Source organism: Chenopodium album, chromosome 2 (genome assembly GCF_948465745.1).
Source record: "Chenopodium album chromosome 2, dcCheAlbu1.1, whole genome shotgun sequence".
Classification (NCBI taxonomy): domain Eukaryota; kingdom Viridiplantae; phylum Streptophyta; class Magnoliopsida; order Caryophyllales; family Amaranthaceae; genus Chenopodium; species Chenopodium album.
Window position 1 is genome coordinate 82,239,948 of NC_137835.1, and position 23,774 is coordinate 82,263,721.

Genomic DNA, 23,774 nt, shown 5'->3' on the forward strand with positions numbered 1-23,774 from the left:
TAACGTATGATTTCCATAAATTTTTAATTAATCACGGTGGTTAACGTGCGTGATGTGCGCGCCATAGCTAGCATCAATGAGGGAAACATGTACTAATAACAAATATTGTTAGGGGTATAAATGTCTACACGCTATTGTTAAGAGTTTAAAAAAGAGCTAATTAACATTAATGGAGCAATTGGGTCTGTTTACATTTACTGAACAAAGCTGAGTTGAATCGAACTGATTGAAGCTGAATTGAACTGAACTGATTGAAGCTGAATTGAACTGAATAGAGCTGAAATAAATATTTTATAAGAGAAGAAAATTAGGAGTTGAACTGAACTGAATTGAAATTAAGCTAAAGTGAACATGCCCTAAGTAAATAAATATTTTTTCGTTCAAAAAAGTAAATAAATATTTTAAAAGGTATAATTGTCCTTTTCAATTTCAAAAATTACAAATTAAATATGCATTTTATAATAAAATACAAATAACTACCTTATCACAACTATTTTTTTTTTTTACAAAAAAACTATCAACCTGAATTTAAATATAATAATAATAAAAAAAAAACAAACAAACAAAAAAAACCTACCATCCTATCCTAATAAAAACTACTGCATAATTTCATCAATTTTTTCATAATTTTTTACTAATTTTAAATATGTTTCAATAGTTTCTAATTTACACCAACTAATATTTATTGGTTTTTGTAAGAATAAAGAAGAGAATATAGCTTAATTAGATCTCTGTTCTTGATGATATTTTTTCTTTTTTAGCTCTACTTTTGACTTTATTTCTTGGTCTCATGTTAGAAGGGATGAGAATTCTGTTGCCCATCACCTTGCTAGTTTAGTACCTTATGGTGTAGAACAAGTTTGGGAGAATTTTTGCCCCCCCTGTTATTTCTTCTTATGTTCTAATAAACAAGTTGTCCATTGATTAATAAATTGAGGTACTAAACATTTTTCAGAAAAAAAAAAAAAAATTATTAAAAAAATTATAGCTTAATTAATTTCTTATACTCGTAGTATATTTTTTAAGGGTAATGTTATACATAGCCCTTAGGGGTATATATAAGCATTAAAAACACTCTTGAAAATTGTACTACCTCCGTTACATATTAGTTGCAACTTTGGGGTATTATTTGTGAGACATAAAATATTCCAAAGTTGCAACTAATATGTAACGGAGGTAGTATAAAATTAGGAATTCATGACAAAAACACGCGTAGATCAATGTAATTAGTGTGTTTTTGTCATGATTTTCTAAATTTAAACAACTTTCGAGAGTATTTTTAAAGCTTATATGTAGCCCTTACACGCGTATATCCATTTTTTAAAACCAAATTTCTTATATTACACGTGTTTCTTACCTTGTTTGAATAATGTGAGATTGTGTGGAAAAAAAAAAAAAAGCCGTACAGTATATCTAGAGAGAGTTGTATTGGCGCCAAAAGAACCAAATCCACTTACTCAATTACTCATTTATTTATTACTTGTACTATCTGTTTCAATTGGGAACCACTTTAGAAACCCTAGAAACACGAATTGGGGAAGAACTGAGAGAGTTAGGGTTTCCAATTCACCACAAAATGAATCAGGAGACGCCGAGTAAGAAGGTGACAGAGGTAGATTGGTCGGAACTCCCCAAAGAATTGCTCGGAGAAATCGCCAAATGCTTTCCCGAATTCAGCGACGATTACCGGCATTTTCGAGGAGTTTGCAAAAATTGGCGTGAATCTTGCACTTCTCCATTCACCATCTTTCTTCCTGGATTTCCCCTCAAAATTCCTACTTATTTAGGTAAAACTGTTGTTTTAATTACAAGTTTCGTCTACATTCTAAGACGTCCGATTCATAAACCCAGTTCCATTGCCTGGATTATTCAAGTTGATGAATTGAAGCCTAATAAGCTTCAAGTTCGCCATCCTATTACTAATAATCGCCTCGATATTAGTAATCTTCCTGAATCCTTTAAATTGAATGATTATTCTCCTGAGCCTTATGATATGAGCTATAAACTTCGTTTTGTTGATGGTGATGATGATTTATTTGATTCTAGAATTTACAATTGGCGAAATTATCCTGTAAAGACTAAATCTATATTGTTGGAAGCCGGTGTTGTGGTAGTTTTGTCGCTCGGTCAAGGGGGGATGTTGGGGCTTATGAGGACTAATGGGGAATGGAAGTTTACGAGTTTAGGTTATAATCCTCGATTCGATGATATCGAGAAGTTTAAGGGAAATGTTTGTGCTTTAACTCGATATGGGAAAGCTTTCCTTATCAATGGTGATGATGGAAAGGTGATTGAAGTGATAAGTGAGCCGCTTGATTCGAGTGAGGTAGGTGATAGGCGCAAGCTTTTGATGGAGTATGATGATGAGCTGTACATGATTGGTCGAGGGGATACTGAGTTTAAGGTGTTTAAGTTGAATGAGGAGTTGCACAAGTGGGAGAGAGTTACTACTTTTGGAGATCAGATATTGTTTGTGTCTTATGATAAGTGTTTCTTTGTTGAAGCGGATTATCTTCCGGTTTGGGAAAGGGATTGTATACTGTTCCCTAAGCATTGCTTTCCTAATAATGCTGGAGATTACGTTGTTGATGGAGGATTGTTTCAAGGAGCAACAAGGCACCTCGAGATTGGTGTGTTCAGTATGGTTGAGAACTCTTTTCAGCCTATATCATTTTACCCGGATTTGTGTAAATTGTTTTGGCCTATTCCTTCTTGGATCTTGTCAGACGCGAGCTCCTCATCTAGGTAAAATCTCGGTATAATCAGTTAAAATTGTAAATTTAGCTCGTATAAAAATGTGGCATAGTATAACTAGTGCATGCTTGATAATAGCTCCATTGCTTCTTTTTTTTTTTTTTGGTAATAAATAGTTTGGTATTGGTCTCATGATTGATCGATGTACATGTATGAGTGGCTTAATATTTTCGGAATGCTGATAAATTTGGAGTATTGTAAATCATCATTTGGAATCTAAAATGATTTTGGAAACATAGTGCATATTAAGTGTTGCATATTTGTACTGCTGATAAATTTACCCTGCCACGTGCACATCCTTTTAGCAGCTTGCTTTGTTTAGAAAGTCTATTGTGTAAAAAACCTTTAGTCATTTTGATGATCTGATGATTCAGTTTTATCATGTTCTTTTGCTATGCATGCCATAATAATATGTACTGATTTAATCCTTTGTGTTGTAGCTTAAAATATACTTTGATATCATAGTTTGTGTAGCAAAAATGCTAACATTATGACACCTCTGGCCAGTTCGAGTGGCTCAGATGGGGATTCTGAGGAGGATGAGGAAAGTGGTGCAGAGTCTGAGGAGGATGAGGAACAAAATGGTTCAGAGCCTGAGGAGGATGAGGAACTAAGTGGTTCAGAGTCTGAGGAGGATGAGGAACAACATGGTTTAGAGCCTGAGGAAAATGAGGAACAAAGTGGTTCAGAGTCTAGCTCAGAGGAAGAAAGTGATTCAGAGTCTAGCTCACAGCATGGGGAGAACGAGTCAGCAGTTGAGGAATCTTCTTCACCCTCGGACCAAATAGACACATCTCTAGAAGGTTACATATGAACATATCTATTTCACTCAGACAGGGGAGGGTTTTGGAACTTCCTTTTTCCCTCTCTTTTTACCCCTTACCTAATCATTGAGAATATAATTTCTTTAGCTTATATTACTTGGATTTTGTCGCAGAGGTCTCCGGTGAAAACAATGGCACATCAGTTTCAGCAATGAATTCGCCTCACCAGGTATTTTACTAGGCATCATTATGCTGGTGGCTAGCCTGCTTTCTCCTATGAGTATCTTGCAGGAAACTAGCAAATTTTTCTTAGCCTATTCATGCAATTTTCTTAATGTGTATTAGAGGAGATGTCATTTTTTGGTCTGACTCGAAAAGGGCAATAGAGGAGATGAACTTAGGAAGTCAAATTTCTAATATTGCAATTTTGCTCTGTAATTGCAGGGACCTGTTAAGGGAGTTTCACCTTTTGGAATTGCACTTTAAAGAAAGAGCCTCTAATGCAGTAGCGGATTTAGTAGCTAAGGATGCTAGATGTAACTTGGAGGCCATGAACCAATTATGTATTTTGTATCACCCACCTCCTGTTTGTAGCGAAGCTTTTGTGACAGACTATAACTTGGGGTCTGTAAATCATAATGTTAATTTTGCTGGTGATGTCCCAGCGAATACTCTATGCTAGATGTAACTTGGAGGTCATGAACCAATTATGTATTTTGTATCACCCACCTCCTGTTTGTAGTGAAGCTTTTGCGAAAGACTAACTTGGGGTCTGTAAACCATAACTCTAACTTAGCTGGTGATGTCCCAGCTAATACTCCTAATGTAATTAACGCTTAATCTATGCATCCTTTCTTGAAAAAAAAAAAAAGTATTTTAGAGAAGAATTTACTAGAAACAGATGTCAGCTTGGACTTGGTAATACCAATTTACAAGTCCAAAGTTGATTGATGCAGATTTACTTATAAGTTTAAAGGTATGTTCATTAGTCAACAAGTAACATACATGCTCAATTTCTGTGTTTATCAGCTTTTAATGCAATAAATATGGAATAATAATGGGAATGTAATTGATGGCCTTCTTACATTTTCCTTTGAATCACTTTACAAGATGATAATTATTCTTCAAGAAAATACAGGGGAGTCCTTGAAATACCAACAAGCTGAGTACCTGAACTCATCCCTAGTAGATCTCCAGACAATGCAATTCAAATTCGATTGGTTAGTTCCCTTTGTTGAAAGGGAATAGGCAATTCACAAAAGCAAGTGCCAGAAACGTATTATGATAGACCTTGAGACGAGAAAGTCCAAGCTCCTTGTAGAATGGCGTGAAATAGAGGAACACATGGTTCAGCAGGAAGAGATTGTGGCTGGTAGCTTAATTTCCACTACACCATTAATCTTGGAAAGGGGCTTAGCTGAAGGACTATGCTGAGTGGGCAACTTTATTTGATTCAAGTTATTTTCATCACTTTTTCTTGTGCCGTTTTACAGTAGTGACTTTGGTTTGGATTTCTTTGATACTTCGTAACATGATTTCTCCTAGTGTAAAGAATTGACGTTCAACTGTATATAGTTTCTTTCTTGTTAAATCATTTTTTGTCTCTCAGCAATCCAGTTATATCTTCACACCATTCGGCTTGATTTAAATCTTTGTTTTGTCTCATTTCTCATCATGGCAAGGAGCTCTGCAATCTCATTAGATAAACTGGTTCTAAATGTTTGCATTTGTATGTTTTTTTTTTCCCTTCAAGCGGAGAAGACTTCATGCTTTCCTCTTTATCAGTTCACTTGTTTTAAATTTTTCTTTATAGGTGTTTGCATCAAAAGCATATAATGTACACAAATGAGGTCTTTACTATGCATTGATTTCTTATGTTTGTGTATTACTGTATATTTCAGATAAAGCAGCAGCTCAAAAAAATCACCTTGATTGTTAAAGTACATTTTGGAAGAATATGATTATGAGAAACACTCTAGCTAAGAGGGATGCTTGTCTGTAGCCTGGAAGACACCTTCTTACGAAGTAAATATTATTGAGTAGAATATACTTTGTATGTGTTTTGTAGAGGGGAAAAAAGTCTAATGTGTAAACTAAGTCATCTCATAACTCCTGAGTCCTGAGGTGTGTTGGGACTTGGGAGCTGTGTATAAATTTGGTCATCTCAGTACTCTTGAGGTGTGCGGGAACTTTTGGGAGTTAGGAGCCGGTCTGCCTGTGTGTAAGTTAAAACATTGTTAGTATTTGCTAGCGTTGTGCTGTTATGTTATGCACTTATGCTTCTTATGATCATCGGCATTACTATTTACCAAAGCTGTTTGAGATGAGCAGCTACTTTCTTCTTCTGTTTTTGCTGGAAATGTAATGGATATCCTGTATCACTTACAGTTAGCTTAGATGATGTGCTCTGTACTGTACTCCATAGGTTGTAGTCTGCTCCTATGAGTGTGTGGATATGCAATGATGCAAGCAAGTAAGCCATGACCTAAGATGGATAAATATTGAAGTATTTTTTTTATGAAATACCAATATTGTACTCCTTTTTGTGACCCCTAATAATCCAAAAATACCCAAAATTTAAAGAGCCCTTCATAAGGCTTTGAGATCTCCAACATTTTATACATAGTAAACTAGTAATAAACTAGTAGTAACTATTATGTACTTTGGTTTCTTCAAAAAAAAAAAAAAAAAAAAAAAAGTATATGTACTTTGGATAATTTTCTCTCAAATTAAAAGTATTGATTTATTATAGATTATGGGTATATTTGGTGAATTTTTTCTTACACATTAGAGGTATATAGTATATACAAGTATGTAGTAGTTTTACACTTTGGACTCAAGATTGGATTATTAACTTGACAAGGTTGTGCCTAAGTATAGTCCAAAAACTTTTGGACTTGAATTTGGACTTCAGACTATTGTCCTAACTTTTTCAATCCATTAGGTTTTGGATTTTTCTCCCCTTACACCTTACCAAAGCAATGAAAGCATGTTTATTAACAGTAAATGTAACATGTAATGTGTAATAATGCTCTGCAACTCTGTTGCATTGGTGGCCTTATATTATCTTATTTTTTATACCCTTTAGGAAAGTGATACTTTTATGAGAAAACCAAGGTCACTAAGGTCCTATTCTCAATTATTTTCAATTCAGTTCAGTTTAGTTCTAAAAAGTTCAGTTCAATTTAGCTTTTAATTTCCTTCTCTTATAAAATATTCAGTTTAGTTCAGCTCTAATCAATTCAGTTTAACTCTAATAAATTCAGTTCAATTTAGTTCAGTTCAGCTCTAATAAGTTCAGTTCAGTCAATGAGAACAGACCCTAAGTATACAAGTTGTACTCCAAGAACTTTTTTTTTTTTTTTTTGAAGATATTAAGGAAATTATTATACGTAGACAACGTAGTACAAGTATTAAAAATACTGATTAATGCATAATTTTGCTAGTTTTCTTTTCTACTTTGTGATTTTTGTTGGAAGAACTAAGCATCCTTGTGCTATTATTTTTATTTATTTTTATTTATTTATAATCATGATAAGCTAAAACCTATCAGAGCGTACATTTCATGGGTTAACTTAGTCGAGTAGGCAGGCAAGGACTCTTGGGAGTAAGGGTGGGGAAGAATAAGGTAATTTATATTACAATTACAATTATGTGGTAATGAAAGAAACCATCTTTGACTTGCACCTTTTATAAATCAACCCAATCTAGCTTAGCAAGTTAGACATGAACCATACTAAATATAATTCTATTAGGGTTTAGGATGATTGAGTATTGACATGAACCATACCAAACCCACACATTTGGCAAGTCACAAATCATCTTGATCTAGCCTAATAGGTTAGACCTATTACAAAATGAGTAATTGACAAAGTGTGGGTACCCTTACACTTTATCGTTAGGATGGTCAAGTATAACCCTATTAAAATGATTGAGTATTGACATGAATCATACTATACCCACACCTCTTGCAAGTTACAAGTTACTAATTATTTCGATCTACCTTAATATGTTAGACCTCTATTAAAACGAGTAAATAACATAGTGCGAGTAAGAGTGCGAATGCAGGTGGGAGGTAAAAAAAAGATAAAAGAAATTTCAACCACCCAACTTTTTTTAGCACTCTCCGTAATATATTTTGAACCATTACTCTCCCGGAATTCGAGTTCTAGTCCTCTCAGTCACACCTCCAATCCATCTTCCCTTTTCCCCCCTCAATTTTCGCGAACACAAACACAAAACCTAGCTCCGCTTCAGCCGACAACACCAACGCCGTCGCTCCGCTTCTTCCGCCATTTTTCCGGTGCTCATTTTTGCTCTTTCAATCCAAAATCCATGTTTTCTTGCTGTTGTTTTACCTGGGATGAAGGTACTTTTCTCTCTCCTACCTTATCTATTCAAATAAAAGAAGTATATTTCAATTTGTTTTCTGTTGAATCTTGGGATTTTATCTTGTGGGTATGATTTTTCTGGTGTTAGAATTGATGGGTTTTTCACTATTTTGTGTTGCTCTTTGAAATGATTTTGGATTTGTTGTCTTGTAAAAAAGAAAAAGAAAAGAAAAGAAATTTAGCTATTCGTGATTTTATTTCTTGTTGAAGTAATTGCTCAAAGCCTCAAATACTTGCTGAATGAACTTGTTGCAGTTGTATGCTTGATTTATCGATCTGGGTAGAGTTTGCTTCAATTTTTGATTTGGGTAGGTTTCAGCGTCTGTTGGAACTTCTGGTGTAGAGCATAGGTGGAGGATTCATTCATGGCATTGGTTGATTTTTTAAGATGGAGCCTTTGTTAATTTAGTTGTTTAAGTTGCATGGCCGAGTTTACGAGCTCAGGAAAGTTTGGAAACGCGTCGATACCTAAACAAATGATTGAGGAAAAGCAAGTTTTCAGTTATCAAAGTTCGGTTAATGAGCCAATTGTGGCGGAGTTGCAAATGGGAAATCAAAATGATACAATTGCCAATGAGAAACCAGTGGTAGAACTGTCTAAGAATGAGATTGGAAGTATTGGTAATCAACTAGGTGAGCCTGTGCAAATGAGCAATGTGGTTTCGGATAAAATCCCCTTAGAGGGAGTGGATGTTAGCTTAAGAGTTGAACAGGAGTCAGAAAATCAGAGGGAAGGCGGTCATGAAAGTGTGAAATGTGAGCAACCAGGGTTGAAAGAAAGGGATGATTCTGAAGCAGGACCAGACAGTGTGAAAGCTGAGCAGAATGCAGAAAGTAAAGATGATACAAATGTTCTTTTTGAGATGGAAGGTGTCCAGATTTCCCTGGCTGAAGATGAAGAAAATTTGATTAGTGATATGTTAAAGAGTAGTGGTAAAACTGAGCCAAATGAATTTGATGCTTGTGACGCCGAGGTTATTCCTAATGCACAGACCTCACCTCCAGGTGTTGCTTGTGACACTGAGGTTACTCCTAATGTACATTCCACACCATCCCCTGAAAAAGCTGGTGATAAGGTACGCATTGTGGTATTAGCAGCTCCAGCCTATGATGCTAACGAAAAGCCTATACGGGGCCGAAGGTCTAAGGCTGTAGTAGCTTCAGAGAAGAAAACCCCTCGACAATTATCAGCAGCTAGTAAGAGGGACTTGCGCTCCAGGTCAAATGTGAACTCCAAAGATCCTGAACCAAGTATTATTGTGGAAACTACAAAGGGAAGCACTGGAAGGAGAGGAAGGAAAAAAGGGAAGGGAAATGACGGAAAATCTGATGATGCATTCTCAAAAATGCGAAAGCATTTGAGATACTTACTGCATAGGATTCACTATGAACAAAATTTACTTGATGCTTATTCCAGTGAAGGATGGAGGGGACAAAGGTTTGTTTATATTTTTTCTTTTTTTCATATATTGTTCTCTAGTGATCATCTCTCCTATAATATTTGGCATGGCTAGCATTTTTGTGGGTGGAATATCTGATGTCACTGTTTGTATGAAACTTACGCCAACTTACGCATGTTTTGCATTGTGAATATATCATTCTCGTTAAGACTATGAGAGCATGAAGTCATCTTAGTGACTCAGGTTATGGTAATTTAATACAGATGGGCCATGAGAAGAGTTAAAAATTGTTAAGATTCTTAGTCTTTTGATTCTGGACTTCTGGTTACTTGGAGTAGACACTGAACCAGTTATTCATTTTCCTATCAAACTTTAAATGGTTCAAAACTCTCCTCATAATCTCTTAGTTCTAGTGGACTTCCAAAACGACGGAAGTTTGAAATCTTTGAATGTTAGGCTTTGCTATTGGCTTGTTGCAAAAGCAACTACTTCTATGCTAGGCTGTTCCTGTAGGAAAAAGGTCATCCTTGAGTCATTGCTTGTCCTAACATCATACTCCCTCCGTCACACAATACAAAGCATATTTGGGTTTTTTCATGGGATTGTAGATTCCTTAAAACTAATGATTGAAAGTACATATGTGCACGTGAGGTTAAAGAGATAAAGAGAAAGAAAAAGTAGTTGGGAATTATTGAAGAAAGGGAGAGAGAAAGTGTTGGGAATTGATGTAAAAGTATAAAAAAGAAAATGAAAAAGGATGACAACTCATCAATAAAAGGGTAATATTCTCAAAACGTACTACCTTTAATAGAAATAGGCTTTCTATTTTGGTTTACCCAAAAAGGAATACAGGCGTTGTATTGTGTGACAGAGGAAGTAATATTTAGCGTAATAAGTTATATTATAGGTATCTTCATCTTTGATGCGCAAAATTGTCAAAAAACAGAAGTAACATTTCTCTAACCTGTTTAGAAACTTGCTATGATGTTTTGGAAAGGGTTTAAACACTTTGGGGAAAAAAATCATCTAAAAAATGCACATGAAACATAATTTCACTCACATACATGCTTTCCGCTCAATACTGCAATATTCATGCACGTATCTTTGGCGAAAACTAAAGATTTAATAGTAAAGTTAGTGAAAGATGAGAAGGTATGCACACCTAGAACTGTAGGGCAGTGAGATGAGCTTTGGTTGGTGGTGGCAGATACTGCAATTAGTCAGTTCTGCTTGCAATGAAAGAAGTGGAGAAATAGCAATGTTACTCTGTTTTGTGGAGAATTGCAATGGCTAGGGTCCTCGAGATAGAGTAAATGAGGGAAGGGGAGTCTAGACTGGTCAACAAGACTGTGTTTATTGAATATGTATCGTTTGATCTTGTTGAATTTATTTTTCCTTCTTCAAATTTTTATCTTTGAAATACTTGTATTTTAACTGATGATCATAATAAAAATGATACGTAAATATTTTTCGCATTTCTTGCCACCCGTTTCCAATTTTTCTTTGAAATTTGAGTACATTGGTTATATGACTTTCTGTTAATAATTTCTAGGAGAGGTGAGGTTTGACGTTGCCACATAACCAATATTGCAAGAAATGGCACTTTATATATTAGCATGCTGAGTACATTGTCCAAAATGCTGAATGAAAATTATCTTAAAAGCTTTTCCATTGAACCCTTTCCATACCAAAATCTAAAATGGAGTTGGGTTAAGATCATCCGATTCAAAAAATGCTCGTTTAAAACCAGGATTGAAAATGAATTCATATGTTCTATTATAAGCCCCTACTCCAAATGATGAAACTATAGTGTCCCATCTCTGGTGGTCCAATTCTGTGCTCTGAGATCACTTAAGGAATTCAAATTTTAATTGTAAGGGATTATGCACCAATAGCAATTGTACCATTGTCACATGTGCTATGGATGATTATTCATCTTTCATGAATGGAATATCCAAAATGTTTCTTTTTATCATATGATTCTCAATAGTGTGGTTTTGTAGCAATTTGGAAATCAAATAACTGTTTGCCTTCAAAGGTGGCTGAAGAAGCCTCATTTACCTTCAAAGACTTGCAGGAAATGTAGGTTATTGGATTTGTTAGAATTTGATGCCCACACTGGTTTTACTGCATAATGTATATTGTAGCATGGATTGGCTTTGTTGATTGTCTGCTCTTATGTTACAGCGTAGAGAAGTTAAGGCCGGAGAAGGAGCTTCAGCGTGCTAAGGCTGATATAAATCGTTCAAAGTTGAAAATTAGGGATTTATTTCAACGATTTGATTCAATGCTTGCCGAAGGGAAGTTCCCAGAGACGTTATATGATGCTGATGGTCTCATTGATAGTGAGGATGTAAGAACTAAAATCTTTTGTATAAATATATTCTTGTACTTCATTTAGATTTCATTGGAGATATCTTGTTTGAAGAGTTGCTCCTGAATTTTTTCTATATTTTTCTGTAACAGATATTCTGTGCCAAGTGTGCGTCTAAAGATCTATCCCCAGGCAATGACATTATTCTTTGTGACGGTATTTGTGAACGTGGATTCCACCAGTACTGTTTAGATCCACCGCTACTAACTGAAGAAAGTAAAATCTCATTGAATCATTGATAGTACTGACTCTCAGCATTTTTATTTTATAGATATTGAATTAATCCTCAGATGATTTCTTCATGGGTTCTCTGCTGCTGTTTTGTTCAGTTCCACCTGGTGATGAGGGCTGGCTATGTCCAGCTTGTGATTGCAAACTTGACTGTGTTGATTTGCTTAATGATTCTCAAGGAACAAGACTTGCAATTGAGGACAAATGGGAGGTATTTCAAGGCCATCACCCTTTGTATTGAGTATTGGCCCTCTTTTTTTTTTGCTTCATTCTAATAATGCATTGTTCCTGCAGAAAGTTTTTCCTGAAGCTGTTTCAGCTATGGTCTCCAAGGAGCTGGATGATGTTATGGGACTCCCTTCAGATGATTCCGAGGATAATGAATACAACCCAGATGGCACTGATGATGATGCCAATGCCGAAGGGAATGAATCAAGCTCTGCTACGTCTGATTCTGATGAATCTGAGGATGATGATTTCTCTTCTGTTTCGGAAGATCTAGGGCCCATACGTGGTGCCGAGCAAAATCTTGGGCTTCCTTCTGATGATTCTGAGGATGATGATTTTAATCCTGATGCAGCAAATGTTAATGAAGAAGGAGTTGAGCCTGAAAGTTCAAGTTCAGATTTTACATCTGCTTCTGAGGATCTAGGTGCAGCAATCGGTGATGATGGTACTTCGGACATCAATGAACCGTCTCTACCTTTGGATCCGGAGCAAGACTTAGGTGAATCTTCACCTATTACTAGTAAAAGATGTGTGCAGAGATTGGACTACAAGAAGCTCTATGATGTAAGTATTGCCCTCTGGAAAATGCTTTTTTCTGTTCTTTCCCTTTTCTTTCTTTTAATTTAAAATATGATTTATCTGGCTGACTAATGAGAAACCAAAACATCTAGTCGTCCAGGAAACTTGAGCAGAGATGTGTCATGTTTTTTTTTTGAGGTTGGATTTTGGTAAAGTTAGTTGACTGAAGTTTTTTCAAAGTGGATACTTTACAATGAACTTACATAATTGATTTGTTTTGAATGCTTTAGTTTCAGAAGAAAATTAAGGGAGTTCATCAGTATAGTCATTCTGTCGCATACTCGCATGCAATCTGGGCTGAGTTCTCTCTTATCCACCTTCAGAATCCTTAATGCTTTGTTAATCTCGAGTGGTTTTGTTTCTTTTGTTTTTGTTGTTGCTGTTGCTGTTGTTGTTTATATGCTTTGCTTATTTATATGAATTTGTGGTGTTCTGCCAGTTAATGTTTTTTTGTTTGTTTGTTTGTTTGTGCTTGTTCTGGAACATGTTTTATAACACCTGAACCATTTTGATCAGAACATTAATTCTCTTGCCCTTTTCTTTAGTTTTTTTCCTGTATCTAAGTCAGGTTGTCTGTAATCAAGGTGGAAAGGTTTTTATCATCTATTCATCTGTATATGAATTTTAGGATATCTAGTATTGCATTTAAATAACAAAGGACTGAACCATGTCTCTTGTGGAATTTATAGCCTACATGAGGTTCAATTTGTTGAGTTGATTACATTGTGGATCCACGCTTGATAAATCAATAAATATTGTATTTGTAGAATAATGGTGCTCTTTATTCTTTTGGGGTGTGAAATGAATGAATGCTTCTATATCTGATGGGTGTTGATTGTCAATTTGATATGTTCTTGTTTATTAAGGAAACGTATGGAAATGCTGCTTCGGATCCAAGTGATGATGATGAAGAATGGACAGATGTGGTTGGAACAAGAAAAAGGAAAAGCAGTCAAGAAAAAGCTGTTTCAGTTTCAAATATGGGTACCTCAGCTTCGGCTGATGGCACCTGTGGCATTGGTTCTTCTCGAAGAAGAGGTCGACCAAAGGCCAGTCGTCAAGCTGCAAATGGGTCACCAGTTCCGCTGCAAGAAAGCCCTCAGAAAAAAAGTCCTGCTGGCAGTAGTAAAAGGCGACCACCATATAATCGGCTTGGAGAAGCTGTGACTAAGGTATTATGAAATGATATTTGATTTCAGTAATTTGGGATAGCATTATACTGTCAATGGGTGAGTTGCGATGTACTTGTTGGTGATCAAACCTCAGAATTATTCTAGTTTCCTTCATGCTGAATTTGTCAAGACTGAGTTTTTCCCCTGGCAACGAATGGTTACTGTTTATGCTTGTGTGTGAGCTGTGGATTCATGAACCTTGAGAATTTGAAGTTGTTTGCCCATCCTCTCGCGAGATGTAAAAGAAGAATTTTTTGCTGCAATATTTTTTTTTTGTTTATTGATTTGAGTTTTATTAGATTAATCTAGAACCAGCTTCATTAATGGTCTTGCCACTCATTTGATTAGGAGTATAGGCTGTGTATATTTGTAATATCTTTGGATTATGCTACAGTGGGGCTCAAATTGGTGGATGTATGCTTCCCCTGTTCCTTAAAATTGCAACAATTTGTTTTCTTACTGACGTCTAGTTGTATACGTAGTATATGACATGTTTGCTTATTGATTCTAGTTGTATAGTGACTGAGGTATTAGAATACAACAAGATCTAGGATTTTCAAGAAAACCTCATCACATGCAGTGTTTTTCACATGGGTCACATTTTGGGATCTGGGGAGTAGAGTACCAGGAGATAGTTAACTTAAAAATCTGGTCTACTCACTTTGATTAGTTCCTGTCATAGACCTTTGGTTATCATTTCCTAAAAATCTGGTCTACTCACTTTGATCAGTTCCTGTCATAGACCTTTGGTTATCATTTCCTGTTTTAATTCAAATTATGTTGTGCAGAGACTCTATGAATCATTTAAGGAAAATCAGTATCCTGATCGTGAAGCAAAAGAGAAGTTGGCAAATGAACTTGGACTCACAGCTTACAAGGTTGGTGGAATCTCTTCACAACTGATGAAATTTCCTACTGTATGCTTGGGCCTATTCTTAAAATGCTTTCTTGTGCAGGTGGACAAATGGTTTGGTAATGCTCGTTGGAGCTTTCATCACCATCCATCACGTTTAGAAGCAAACATGACCCGAGTTGTATCAAATAGCAGTACCCCTCATAGTGGTGCTTGCATTGGAGGTGAGAGTGCTTTGGCTGATACTATTACTGCTGTCCCTGAGTGTGGCAGTGCAGATATCAGTACATTAGATGTGGCCAGTGGAAAGATATCCTCACCTCCTAAGTCTGGGATGAAAGTAGAAGGCAATAAGTCAATGCTTGAAACATCAAAGGCAGAGGTTTCGAAAGAGGGTACCCAAACTGAATCACTTGAAATTGCTGAAGCTTCACAAGGTAAACTGCCAAGGAAAAGAAGGAAATCTGGTGCCTGAGTAATTTCTTTGGTAAAATAATATGATCCACCGCAATTGTAGAAACCAAGTTTCCGTAGAGCTTAGCAGTCCTATTCTTCAGATTACGACTATGAAGTTTCACCCTAACTTATGACTCTTCCATTCTGATCATCTGAGAAAATTTGTTTCCAACGGCAAATTAGTTGTGAAGAGTATTATCCTGCTCATCAATGTTGCATCTCCTTTAAGGTTGTTATGAATGTCAAATCAATACAGCAGCTACTAGAGTAGGTGATATATATGCCTAATGGATATGGTGCAGCTCTTTTCTGTTTCCTGAGTAATGTAGGCAGCAAAACTGTTTTAATTTTTGAGTTCTTATCCTTTGTTAAGCATAGTCTAGTGGGTTGTATGGATGTGTAAAAATCTATGCTCCTTCAGAAGAATGAGAAGCTGTGTCCTTGAAGTTTGATTCTTGAAGTAATTAGTTAAGGGTAGAATCAACTTTGTAATGCTGTAACTAAAGCAAATATTGACACACTGAGAACTAAAGTTCCTGTACTTATTCGTTACTGAGCTTCTGGAGAAGAATAGACAATTGCAATTTTGGTATCCCTCATTGTCATCTATAAATGAGTTTGTAAGTCTATTCCGCAGGATACATGAATCGATTATGTGCTGTATATGGTTCAATGCAGGTGCTTTTGCTTGTGGTTCTTCAATGTGGCTACCCAGCATTTCTAAGTGTTTTCTTCCTCAGTTGATCTTACCTTCTGGTGTATGTTTGGTGCAGCTTTTTACGCTCGGTCCAAATTAATACGACTTTCTCCTAGCGATGCTGCTAAGCAAAAGAATAGGTGTGGGCGTGAGGCAGTAGCACCTAATCTTTAAATCATAAGAAGGAAGTAAAAGAAAAGCAGTAGTGTGGCAGTAGCACGAAAATGAACATAGAAACACCAAATGCAAAAATCCAAATCGCTATTATTTACTAATTTGGTTTTTGTATAGTAAATTATGATAAAAATACAAATTTTTTAAAAAAGTGGACTTTCATTAACTCATTATAAAATGGATTAACATTACACTAAAAACATTTAAAGTTGTCATTCCCTTGACATAAATTTACTTTTAAAAAAGGCTTATAAATGTATTATATTAATCATGTTAACCTTTATAGCATCTTTAAAAATCGTTAAAGTTACTCTTAAATTGACTGTCTTACAATAAAATGAACGTACGTCTGCATCATATTTCATATAAGACTTACTAAGACTTGACCATGATAAAATCATGTTTGGTCATTATATTAATGTTTTGCTTATCCTTGATGTTTCTACTTAAAGTTGTTATAGTGACAGCCTAAGAAACACCAAATGCCAAACAAAAAAACTAACCCAGTTAATGCGCCAAATGGCAATCATCTCCCTCATGCGGCATGCCCACTTCAATTCAATACCAAGACCAAGACCAAGACCAAGACCAGGCCCATTACCTACTTTCTCTCCTCATGCCCAATCCTAAATCCCAATGCTCGACAATTGGCAAATCACAATACTCTTTTTGTACAAGTATTCATAATTTAATCCATACTTTGTATTTTCATAATATCAATTTATAATACATTTCCTCGTGAAGTCGTAACAACTAACAAGGGGTGCCTAACGCTTTCCATCTTTTTCTTACCTTTATAAAAACATTATAATACAAAGTACATTTTTTATTTATTGTACGTTTTCTTATTCGTCAAAAGTCGCAAAATGTATTATGCTCAAATTATACGGAATACTTCATAAGTCCGTATCAATTATTTTAAAATGGATGGAGCTATCAAGTTTGTTGGTGAATTAATTCTCTACAAAACGTCACCAAGTCACTCTTAGAATTGGCGGCAAATCACAGAAATACAATTACAAATACAAAGTAACATCAATCCTCAAAAAACTCAAAACTCTTCTCATTTCTGAAACCAAAACACTGAAACCATTGCAATTTTCCCAGAAAATGAGAGAAACAGAGATGCAATTGCAAATGTTAAACTGGTGTCATCTTGCCGACGACGACGAACTCCTCTTACAAATCGTTGATCGTATCGATTGTCATTTAAACCTCTGCAAATTCCGAGCAGTTTGCCGGAGTTGGCGTTCTCCTGCTCTCGCTACATCTCGTTTCTTATTCTCTGCTCTTCCTCTTCAAATCCCAGTTCATGATCACCATTTTAGATCATTACTGGGTTGTGAAAATCGTCTTAAGTTCTTGGTTGGAAGTGTTGTTTATTTGATTCAACCCCTCAATCAGAAAAACTATGATTCCCCGAAATTCTGGGTTGTTTGTCTTGAAGAATTGAATCCGGGTTTGTTGAAGTTTCGTTACCCTCTTACTAAAATACCCATTGAAAATCTTCCTAAGAATTTCCCTAAATCGTTGAATTCGTTGCGTTTTCGGGTTTCGATTGTTGGGAAGGGTTTTAAATTCTGTTTGTCTAATGGGAATGAGGATGTTTTTGAGAGTAGATTTTTTTATCAGGGGTTTCAGAATTGGAGTGATTTTCCTACTAAAACTAAAGTGCTTTTGTTTGATGATGATATATTCGTGGAAAATTATGATTATTCATTCGTAGTATTGATTCTTAGTCTTGGAGGAATTTTGGGTGTTATGAGACTAGGGGTGTGGCATTACATGAGAAATATTCATGGTGTTTTTTTCGATGACATTGTTAAATTTAAGGGGAAGGTTTGTGCTATGGATCGTAATGGAGTAGTTTGCGTTATCGATGATCGCGTATCGAGGGTGATGAGAGTTATAACTAGGCCTGTTTGTGTTGGTGATGCTAATGGTAGGCGTAAGCTCTTGGCAGAATCACATGGGAAGTTGTACATGATTGCTCGAGATCGTTTTAGGTTTCGGGTTTTTAAGTTGAATGAAAGGCAACAAAAGTGGGATGAGGTGAATAGTTTGGAGGATAGGATTTTAATTGTGACTTTTGATGGTTGTTATTTTGTTGAAGCAAAGGATAATCCAGGATGTAGAGGGAATTGCATATTTTTTCCTAAGAACTGTTTTCCTAATTATTCTAATGGATACCACCCTGATGATGAATTGTTTAAAGGAGCTAGCAAGTACGTTGAGGTTGGTGTGTTCTATCTGAATGAGGATCGTGCTCGGCTGGTTTCATCCTACCCGGGTTTATCTGATATGTTTTGGCCACCTCCATCCTGGATTTGGCCGAATTCATGCTCTTTTACATGGTACAAATTCATAGCCTTCCTTTGATTAATGATTGATTCTATTTCACTAACTAGTTTTCTCTTTCAATGATGTGTCCTCGAAATGTTTGCTTAGAAGGATGTTGATGTGTGATGCTCACTACTATGTTTTAAGTACAAAATTGTATCACACACATTTCAGTATTTCAAGGACTAAGCTTGTTTGATAGTTGTCGGGTGACCAATTCAAGTGTTAATACTCTGCCTTAATCTTGCTAAGATGTTAGTGTGCTTCAATTATTAAATTGTATGTGGTTAGGCACTAATTAGGCTGCTTGCACAATGCATTCTATGAACATCTCATTTAATGGTGTTATGTTGCTCCAATTTGAATGCTGTTGGTGCATGTCATCCATGATATAATCATCTCAGTCTAAGAAACAGGTTTAAAGTAGCTTGAGCAATGAGTACAGTCAATAGCTTATATGGAAAATTGCTTTCTACTTTGATTCTTTCTAATTTTCTATGCCTTTTTTATTAGGGAGTTCGAGAAAAATGAGCAACAAGAAGACTGCTCTAACCAAAAAGGTGATTCTCAATAAGGATTAAGGAAGCTCCTTTTTTTTTTTTGTTTATTCTCTTATTTCTGGGATGTAATCTTAACAAGTGTAGCTTTACTTTTTTTTGCAGAGGTACTAGGTGAGAATTGTGATGATTTGATTCCTAGGAGAGACTGGTCGGAGCTCCCCAAAGAATTGCTCAAAGTGCTTGCTGATCACCTAGCTACTCGCTTGGATCACTGCAGATTTCGTTCAGTTTGCAAAAAATGGCATTCTTCCTGCCATCTTTCTGGATCCCTCTTATATTCTCAGTTGCCTCACCATGTTAATCCTAGCTTCATATTCGAAAAATCAAATCGTTCCATTTTTCTTGTGGCTAGACTAACCTATGTTCTGCGTCCCCTTAATCAAACAATCCCGGATTCTGCAAAACCCTGGTTAATCTCAGTTGAAGACTTGAACCCGGGAAAACTCCTAATCTGCCATCCCCTCAGTAAAATCCCATACAAGAATATGCCAGTAAATTTTCCGAAATACTTGAATCTCCTTGAGTTTCAGGTATCCAAAGTCAGTTTTGGGTTCAAATTTTGTTATTCCAATGGTGATGATAAGGTTTTCAGAGATTGTGGGATCTCAATACCTTGGTCAGACTATTCTCATCCTACTAAAGTGGTAATACTCTCTGAAAATGCAACCTCTATTGAAGATTGTATAGCAGTTGTCTTATTCCTCCATCTAGGAGGCTCATTCGCTTCAATTAATTTGAGGACTAACCAATGGAGATATATCAGCAAAACCAAACGGCATTGCTTTGATGATATAGTAAAATTCAAGGGGTATATCTGTGCTGTGGACCGTGAAGGGATAGCTTACCTCATTGATGGTCATAACATGAGGATAGTTGATACTATCTCAGAGGAGCTAAGTTACCCTTATGCAAGTAAACAAAGGCGTAAGCTGTTGGTTGAATCATTTGGAGAACTCTACCTGATTGTTAGAGGCCCTTGGGATTTAAGGGTTTATAAGTTGCATGAAGGGCATCGTACGTGGTATAAGGTGAATAATATAGGAGATAGGATTCTGTTTGTAAGTTTTGACAGCTGCTTCTTTGTTCAAGCTAAAGATTTTCCAGGGTGCAGAGGAAATTGTGTTGTGTTCCCTAAGAATTGTTTTCCTATGTATTCTGGAGGATATGATCCTGATTATGAGCTATTTAAAGGAGAAAGAAATCACCTCACAATTGGTGTGTTCTACTTGGATGAGAATCGATGTAAGCTGCTATCATCTTACCCGAGCTTGTCTGAGTTATTTTGGCCACCTCCTTCTTGGCTTTGCCCTGATACATACTCCTGGTAACTATTATTCCCTTATACTCCCTTTATGTAATTAATATTGTATTTTCAATTGAAAACTTTCATGATTGTATTGGTAAGGTTGATTTTGGAGATTTATGATTGATAATGACATTCCTTCAATCTCCAAGATGATTTGATAATATTCAAATCAGATCTGTTTTCTCGAGGGGAGATGGATGTGAGTAGTGCAATTATATTTTCTTTTGATAATTAAGCGTATTAGGGCTTTTGTTACAGAAGCTATGACTTAAGTTTAAGAGTTCATGATTTTTGATTAAGTATGATGAAAATAAATAGAAGATTAGTCAGAGATTTTAAAACCCATTCTTTTCATCTTTCTGGCTATTAGTTAAACTTTCTGGGCATATATATAGCTTTAAAATTGATGCATACTCTTACATTAGGAAGAAGATAGCTAGCAAGGTTGGTGGTCTTTGGAGATCATAAAAGGTACTATTTGTACTGAAGTACTGATAGATTACTTGCAGAGTGCAGGTCACTGAAATAAAAAGAGGTGTCATATGGGTTTATAATTTACATCTTTAACCAAGCATTGTGCAAAGTATATCTGCTCAAAAACAACAATGTTAAGTGAAAGCTCTTACTTTTCGAGACAGATTGGTCTATCTCATCAAATAACATACCGAATGTAATCTCTTGGGCAGTTGTGCTAGTGATCCGCTGAGATGTGGATACATAGATAGTGTAGCACCCTTCATTATGTACACTTAGGCTATCTTTATATTATTATTCCCCCTATGCTTGATGTATTTGCCATGAGTAATTAGAACACATAGGAAAGTACCGCCCATTGGAAAAACTAACGTAAATTAATTTGTATCAGTGAAAAGGAAAATAAACCAATGGATTCCTCTAGCCAAAGTGAACCCAGCCCTGAAGATGATGAAACAGCTACAGACGGTAAATTACCTTAATCATTGTCCTTAACTGAACCCAAAAAAGAGAAATACTAGTATATAAATAACTTTGGTTGTTTCCCTAACTTTTAATATTTTGTTTCAGAAGAGTTCACATGTCAGAGTGATGATGATTTGTATCCATCCACCAGAGCTCCTCCTGAGGTACTCCATCATAGCATTGGCTTTCAAAGTTCTTATAGTTGGACTCATGTTATAAGCTATGTTACTTGGACTCGTGTAACTGTGTCCCTCAAGTACTTCTCTTTCACTTGTTAATATTTAATATCATAATGTTCTTATGCAGATTTCTGAAAGCCCTTCAATGAAGAAATTCCAAGGAGTGGATGTAAGGTCTGATTTGGTCCCTTATTTGCGAAAGTTATGGAAGAAAGATGATTTTGTTGATGGGAATGCTGTCCGAAGTAATGGCCTTTTGACATGGGCATTTGAGTCACTTGCAAAGATGATGATCATACTTCAAAATAACAAGGGCAAGGGGAAGTCTTCATTGAGCGAAACCCAGGCTGAATATCTGAAGAACACCCTAATTGACCTTCAGTCTATGAAATTCAGATTGGACTGGTTGGTTCCAATAGTTGAGAAGACTACGGCTCGTTACACTAGCAAGGAGCCAGGGGGTGTAGTGATGGAGCTTCAGGTAGAGAGAAACATGCTCCTCAGTAAATTGCACAAGGTGGAAGAGAAGTTAAATGAGCAGGAAAAACTTATGACTCTGTCCCAGTGCTCTCTTCGCCATTAGTTGCTTGGCTGAAGGACCTTCATTTGAGCTTCTTATCTTTAAATCTTGTCACTTATCTTCTAAAGTTTTTAATTTCCTGCTGTAATGGCTTGTTCGGATGAAATTCATGCATCCGTAATCCTTGGCTTATTGCTGCAATACCCATGTTCAAATATTGAGTCTTTTGGATGATATTATCTGCGGATGATTAGTCTTCAAATCATGATCTTTCATTCTTACACAAGAATAAGAATGCTTTTGTATTCTTGATGCTAGCTTTTGATTATACTTTGTTGCTTCAAGTTCATTGTTCTCTATATGCAAAAATTTTCTATTTTTGATACAAATTCATGGCTTATTGGAATTATTTCCCATCAACCTAAATTGAGATGGTGAAGGTACTTGTGATAATTTTAACTTACTAAAGACATCCAAATGTAGTGTGTGTAGGCTTGAAAACAGAAGAAGAGAAAAGCAAGCAAATGCGTCATCGCTTGAGTGTCCAAAAACTCCAGTCAAGCCCTTTCTTTTCTATAGTTACGAAAAAGGGAATGAAATTACACTTCTGTACAGCTCATAAGATAACAAATATTGAACCAAATGCAATTGCTGAACATAACAGATTAACAGACATGTCAATGCCAGTAATTCAGTAAACTAGTAAAGAAGTCAGGATCGAAATCAGTATCTCATACAGATATTCTTGTACAGTACGACTACCTCTATCCATAACCTTGCAAAAGCTCCTTTCTAAGAAAGAAAGACAGCTACGAAACCTTACGAATTACATTCTACATTCTACTACTGTGTTACCTACTAGGCTACTACAGATATACAAGTCAGAGTCCTTAGTCATCATTTAGATTTACCCCATAGAACCTAGATAGACGTTTTGAGGTGCCATCACATAATATAGAATCCATCATCTCAAACTTTTCATAATGCCCTTTTAGAGTCTCAGCTTGCTGCTTTGAGAGTTTCTCTTCCTCCTCTAGCTGCTTCTGTCACAACGAATGAAACAACATCAATATATGACCATTACACACATAATGATACCTTGATAATGAATGAACTTGAAAGGAAATACAGTAATAACAGCCTAATATGTACAACACAATTGGCATTTGGCAGTCTGGGAAGTTACAGATGTACAGCAAAAAAATAATAGTTTTATATTGGTACGAATGTTGTTTCTAAAATAATGGTAACAAAATCTATTCTATTTTCTTTCAGAAGGAAGTATTGAAGAAGAAAGAAATGGTGGGGGTGTAGAAGATACCAACATAATTATCCCTTTGAAGCAAATTTAATAGCAAAACTACTGATCTTTACAAACCTTTTGTAGGAAGGACTGTTCAGCAACATGTTTATTTGTCAGGTTCTTGAGCTTCTGTGCCACCTCAAATTGAGGATCTTTTGGGTCCACCCAAAATACTTGTATCTTCCTACCAGGCTTAGGCGGACGATCATCAAACATTTCTGGCTCTGCATGACGACCCCTCACTGGTCTAGGCATTCCTGACATCATGAATGGATAAGAAGACAGCACCTCAATAATTGATTTTGCTTGCTTTTCATTCTCCAACTCCACAAGGGCACACTTCCCGCTGTAGTTTGGCTCAATGTAGTTCGGGATGAAATGAATGTTGGTCACAGTACCATATTGCTCAAATGCAGTTTTGATGACTGCATCAGTTACCTGAGGTGAGATATTGTCAAGATACATTGTCCGCTTCACTTTCTCCATGAAGGCAGCATATTTTTGCTCATCTTCACTTCCCATAGCCAAAAAAAAAAAAAAAAAAAAAAAAACCT

General features: G+C 36.0%; 3 protein-coding genes across 5 annotated transcripts; 2 read left to right on the forward strand and 1 right to left on the reverse strand.

Moving 5' to 3' along the window:
• The first annotated feature begins 1,464 nt into the window (after positions 1 to 1,464).
• Positions 1,465 to 4,280, forward strand: LOC145603619 (F-box protein SKIP23-like). The gene is made up of 4 exons (XM_081659567.1): positions 1,465 to 2,745; positions 3,262 to 3,557; positions 3,692 to 3,747; positions 3,963 to 4,280. Exons 1-4 carry the CDS (start codon positions 1,577 to 1,579, stop codon positions 4,002 to 4,004), a joined length of 1,563 nt encoding a protein of 520 aa, XP_081515693.1. The 5' UTR covers positions 1,465 to 1,576; the 3' UTR covers positions 4,005 to 4,280.
• Positions 4,281 to 7,686: 3,406 nt separating this feature from the next.
• LOC145603629 (homeobox protein HOX1A-like) lies at positions 7,687 to 15,794 on the forward strand. 2 transcript variants are annotated; one of them, XM_081659578.1, is made up of 9 exons: positions 7,687 to 7,887; positions 8,165 to 9,347; positions 11,497 to 11,662; positions 11,776 to 11,899; positions 12,013 to 12,125; positions 12,209 to 12,706; positions 13,588 to 13,893; positions 14,682 to 14,771; positions 14,850 to 15,794. In XM_081659578.1, exons 2-9 carry the CDS (start codon positions 8,332 to 8,334, stop codon positions 15,219 to 15,221), a joined length of 2,685 nt encoding a protein of 894 aa, XP_081515704.1. In that variant the 5' UTR covers positions 7,687 to 7,887; positions 8,165 to 8,331; the 3' UTR covers positions 15,222 to 15,794. The 2 variants fall into 2 exon arrangements, with proteins under 2 accessions (XP_081515704.1, XP_081515712.1); XM_081659586.1 differs by having other exon boundaries at positions 8,222 to 9,347.
• Positions 15,795 to 22,541: 6,747 nt separating this feature from the next.
• Positions 22,542 to 23,774, reverse strand: LOC145590144 (ASI1-immunoprecipitated protein 1-like). 2 transcript variants are annotated; one of them, XM_081646902.1, is made up of 2 exons: positions 23,296 to 23,774; positions 22,542 to 22,954 (listed from the first exon to the last, which is right to left on the reverse strand). In XM_081646902.1, the coding sequence occupies exons 1-2, from the start codon at positions 23,740 to 23,742 to the stop codon at positions 22,808 to 22,810; spliced, it is 594 nt and encodes a 197-aa protein (XP_081503028.1). In that variant the 5' UTR covers positions 23,743 to 23,774; the 3' UTR covers positions 22,542 to 22,807. The 2 variants fall into 2 exon arrangements, with proteins under 2 accessions (XP_081503028.1, XP_081503021.1); XM_081646895.1 differs by having other exon boundaries at positions 22,542 to 22,960; positions 23,296 to 23,771.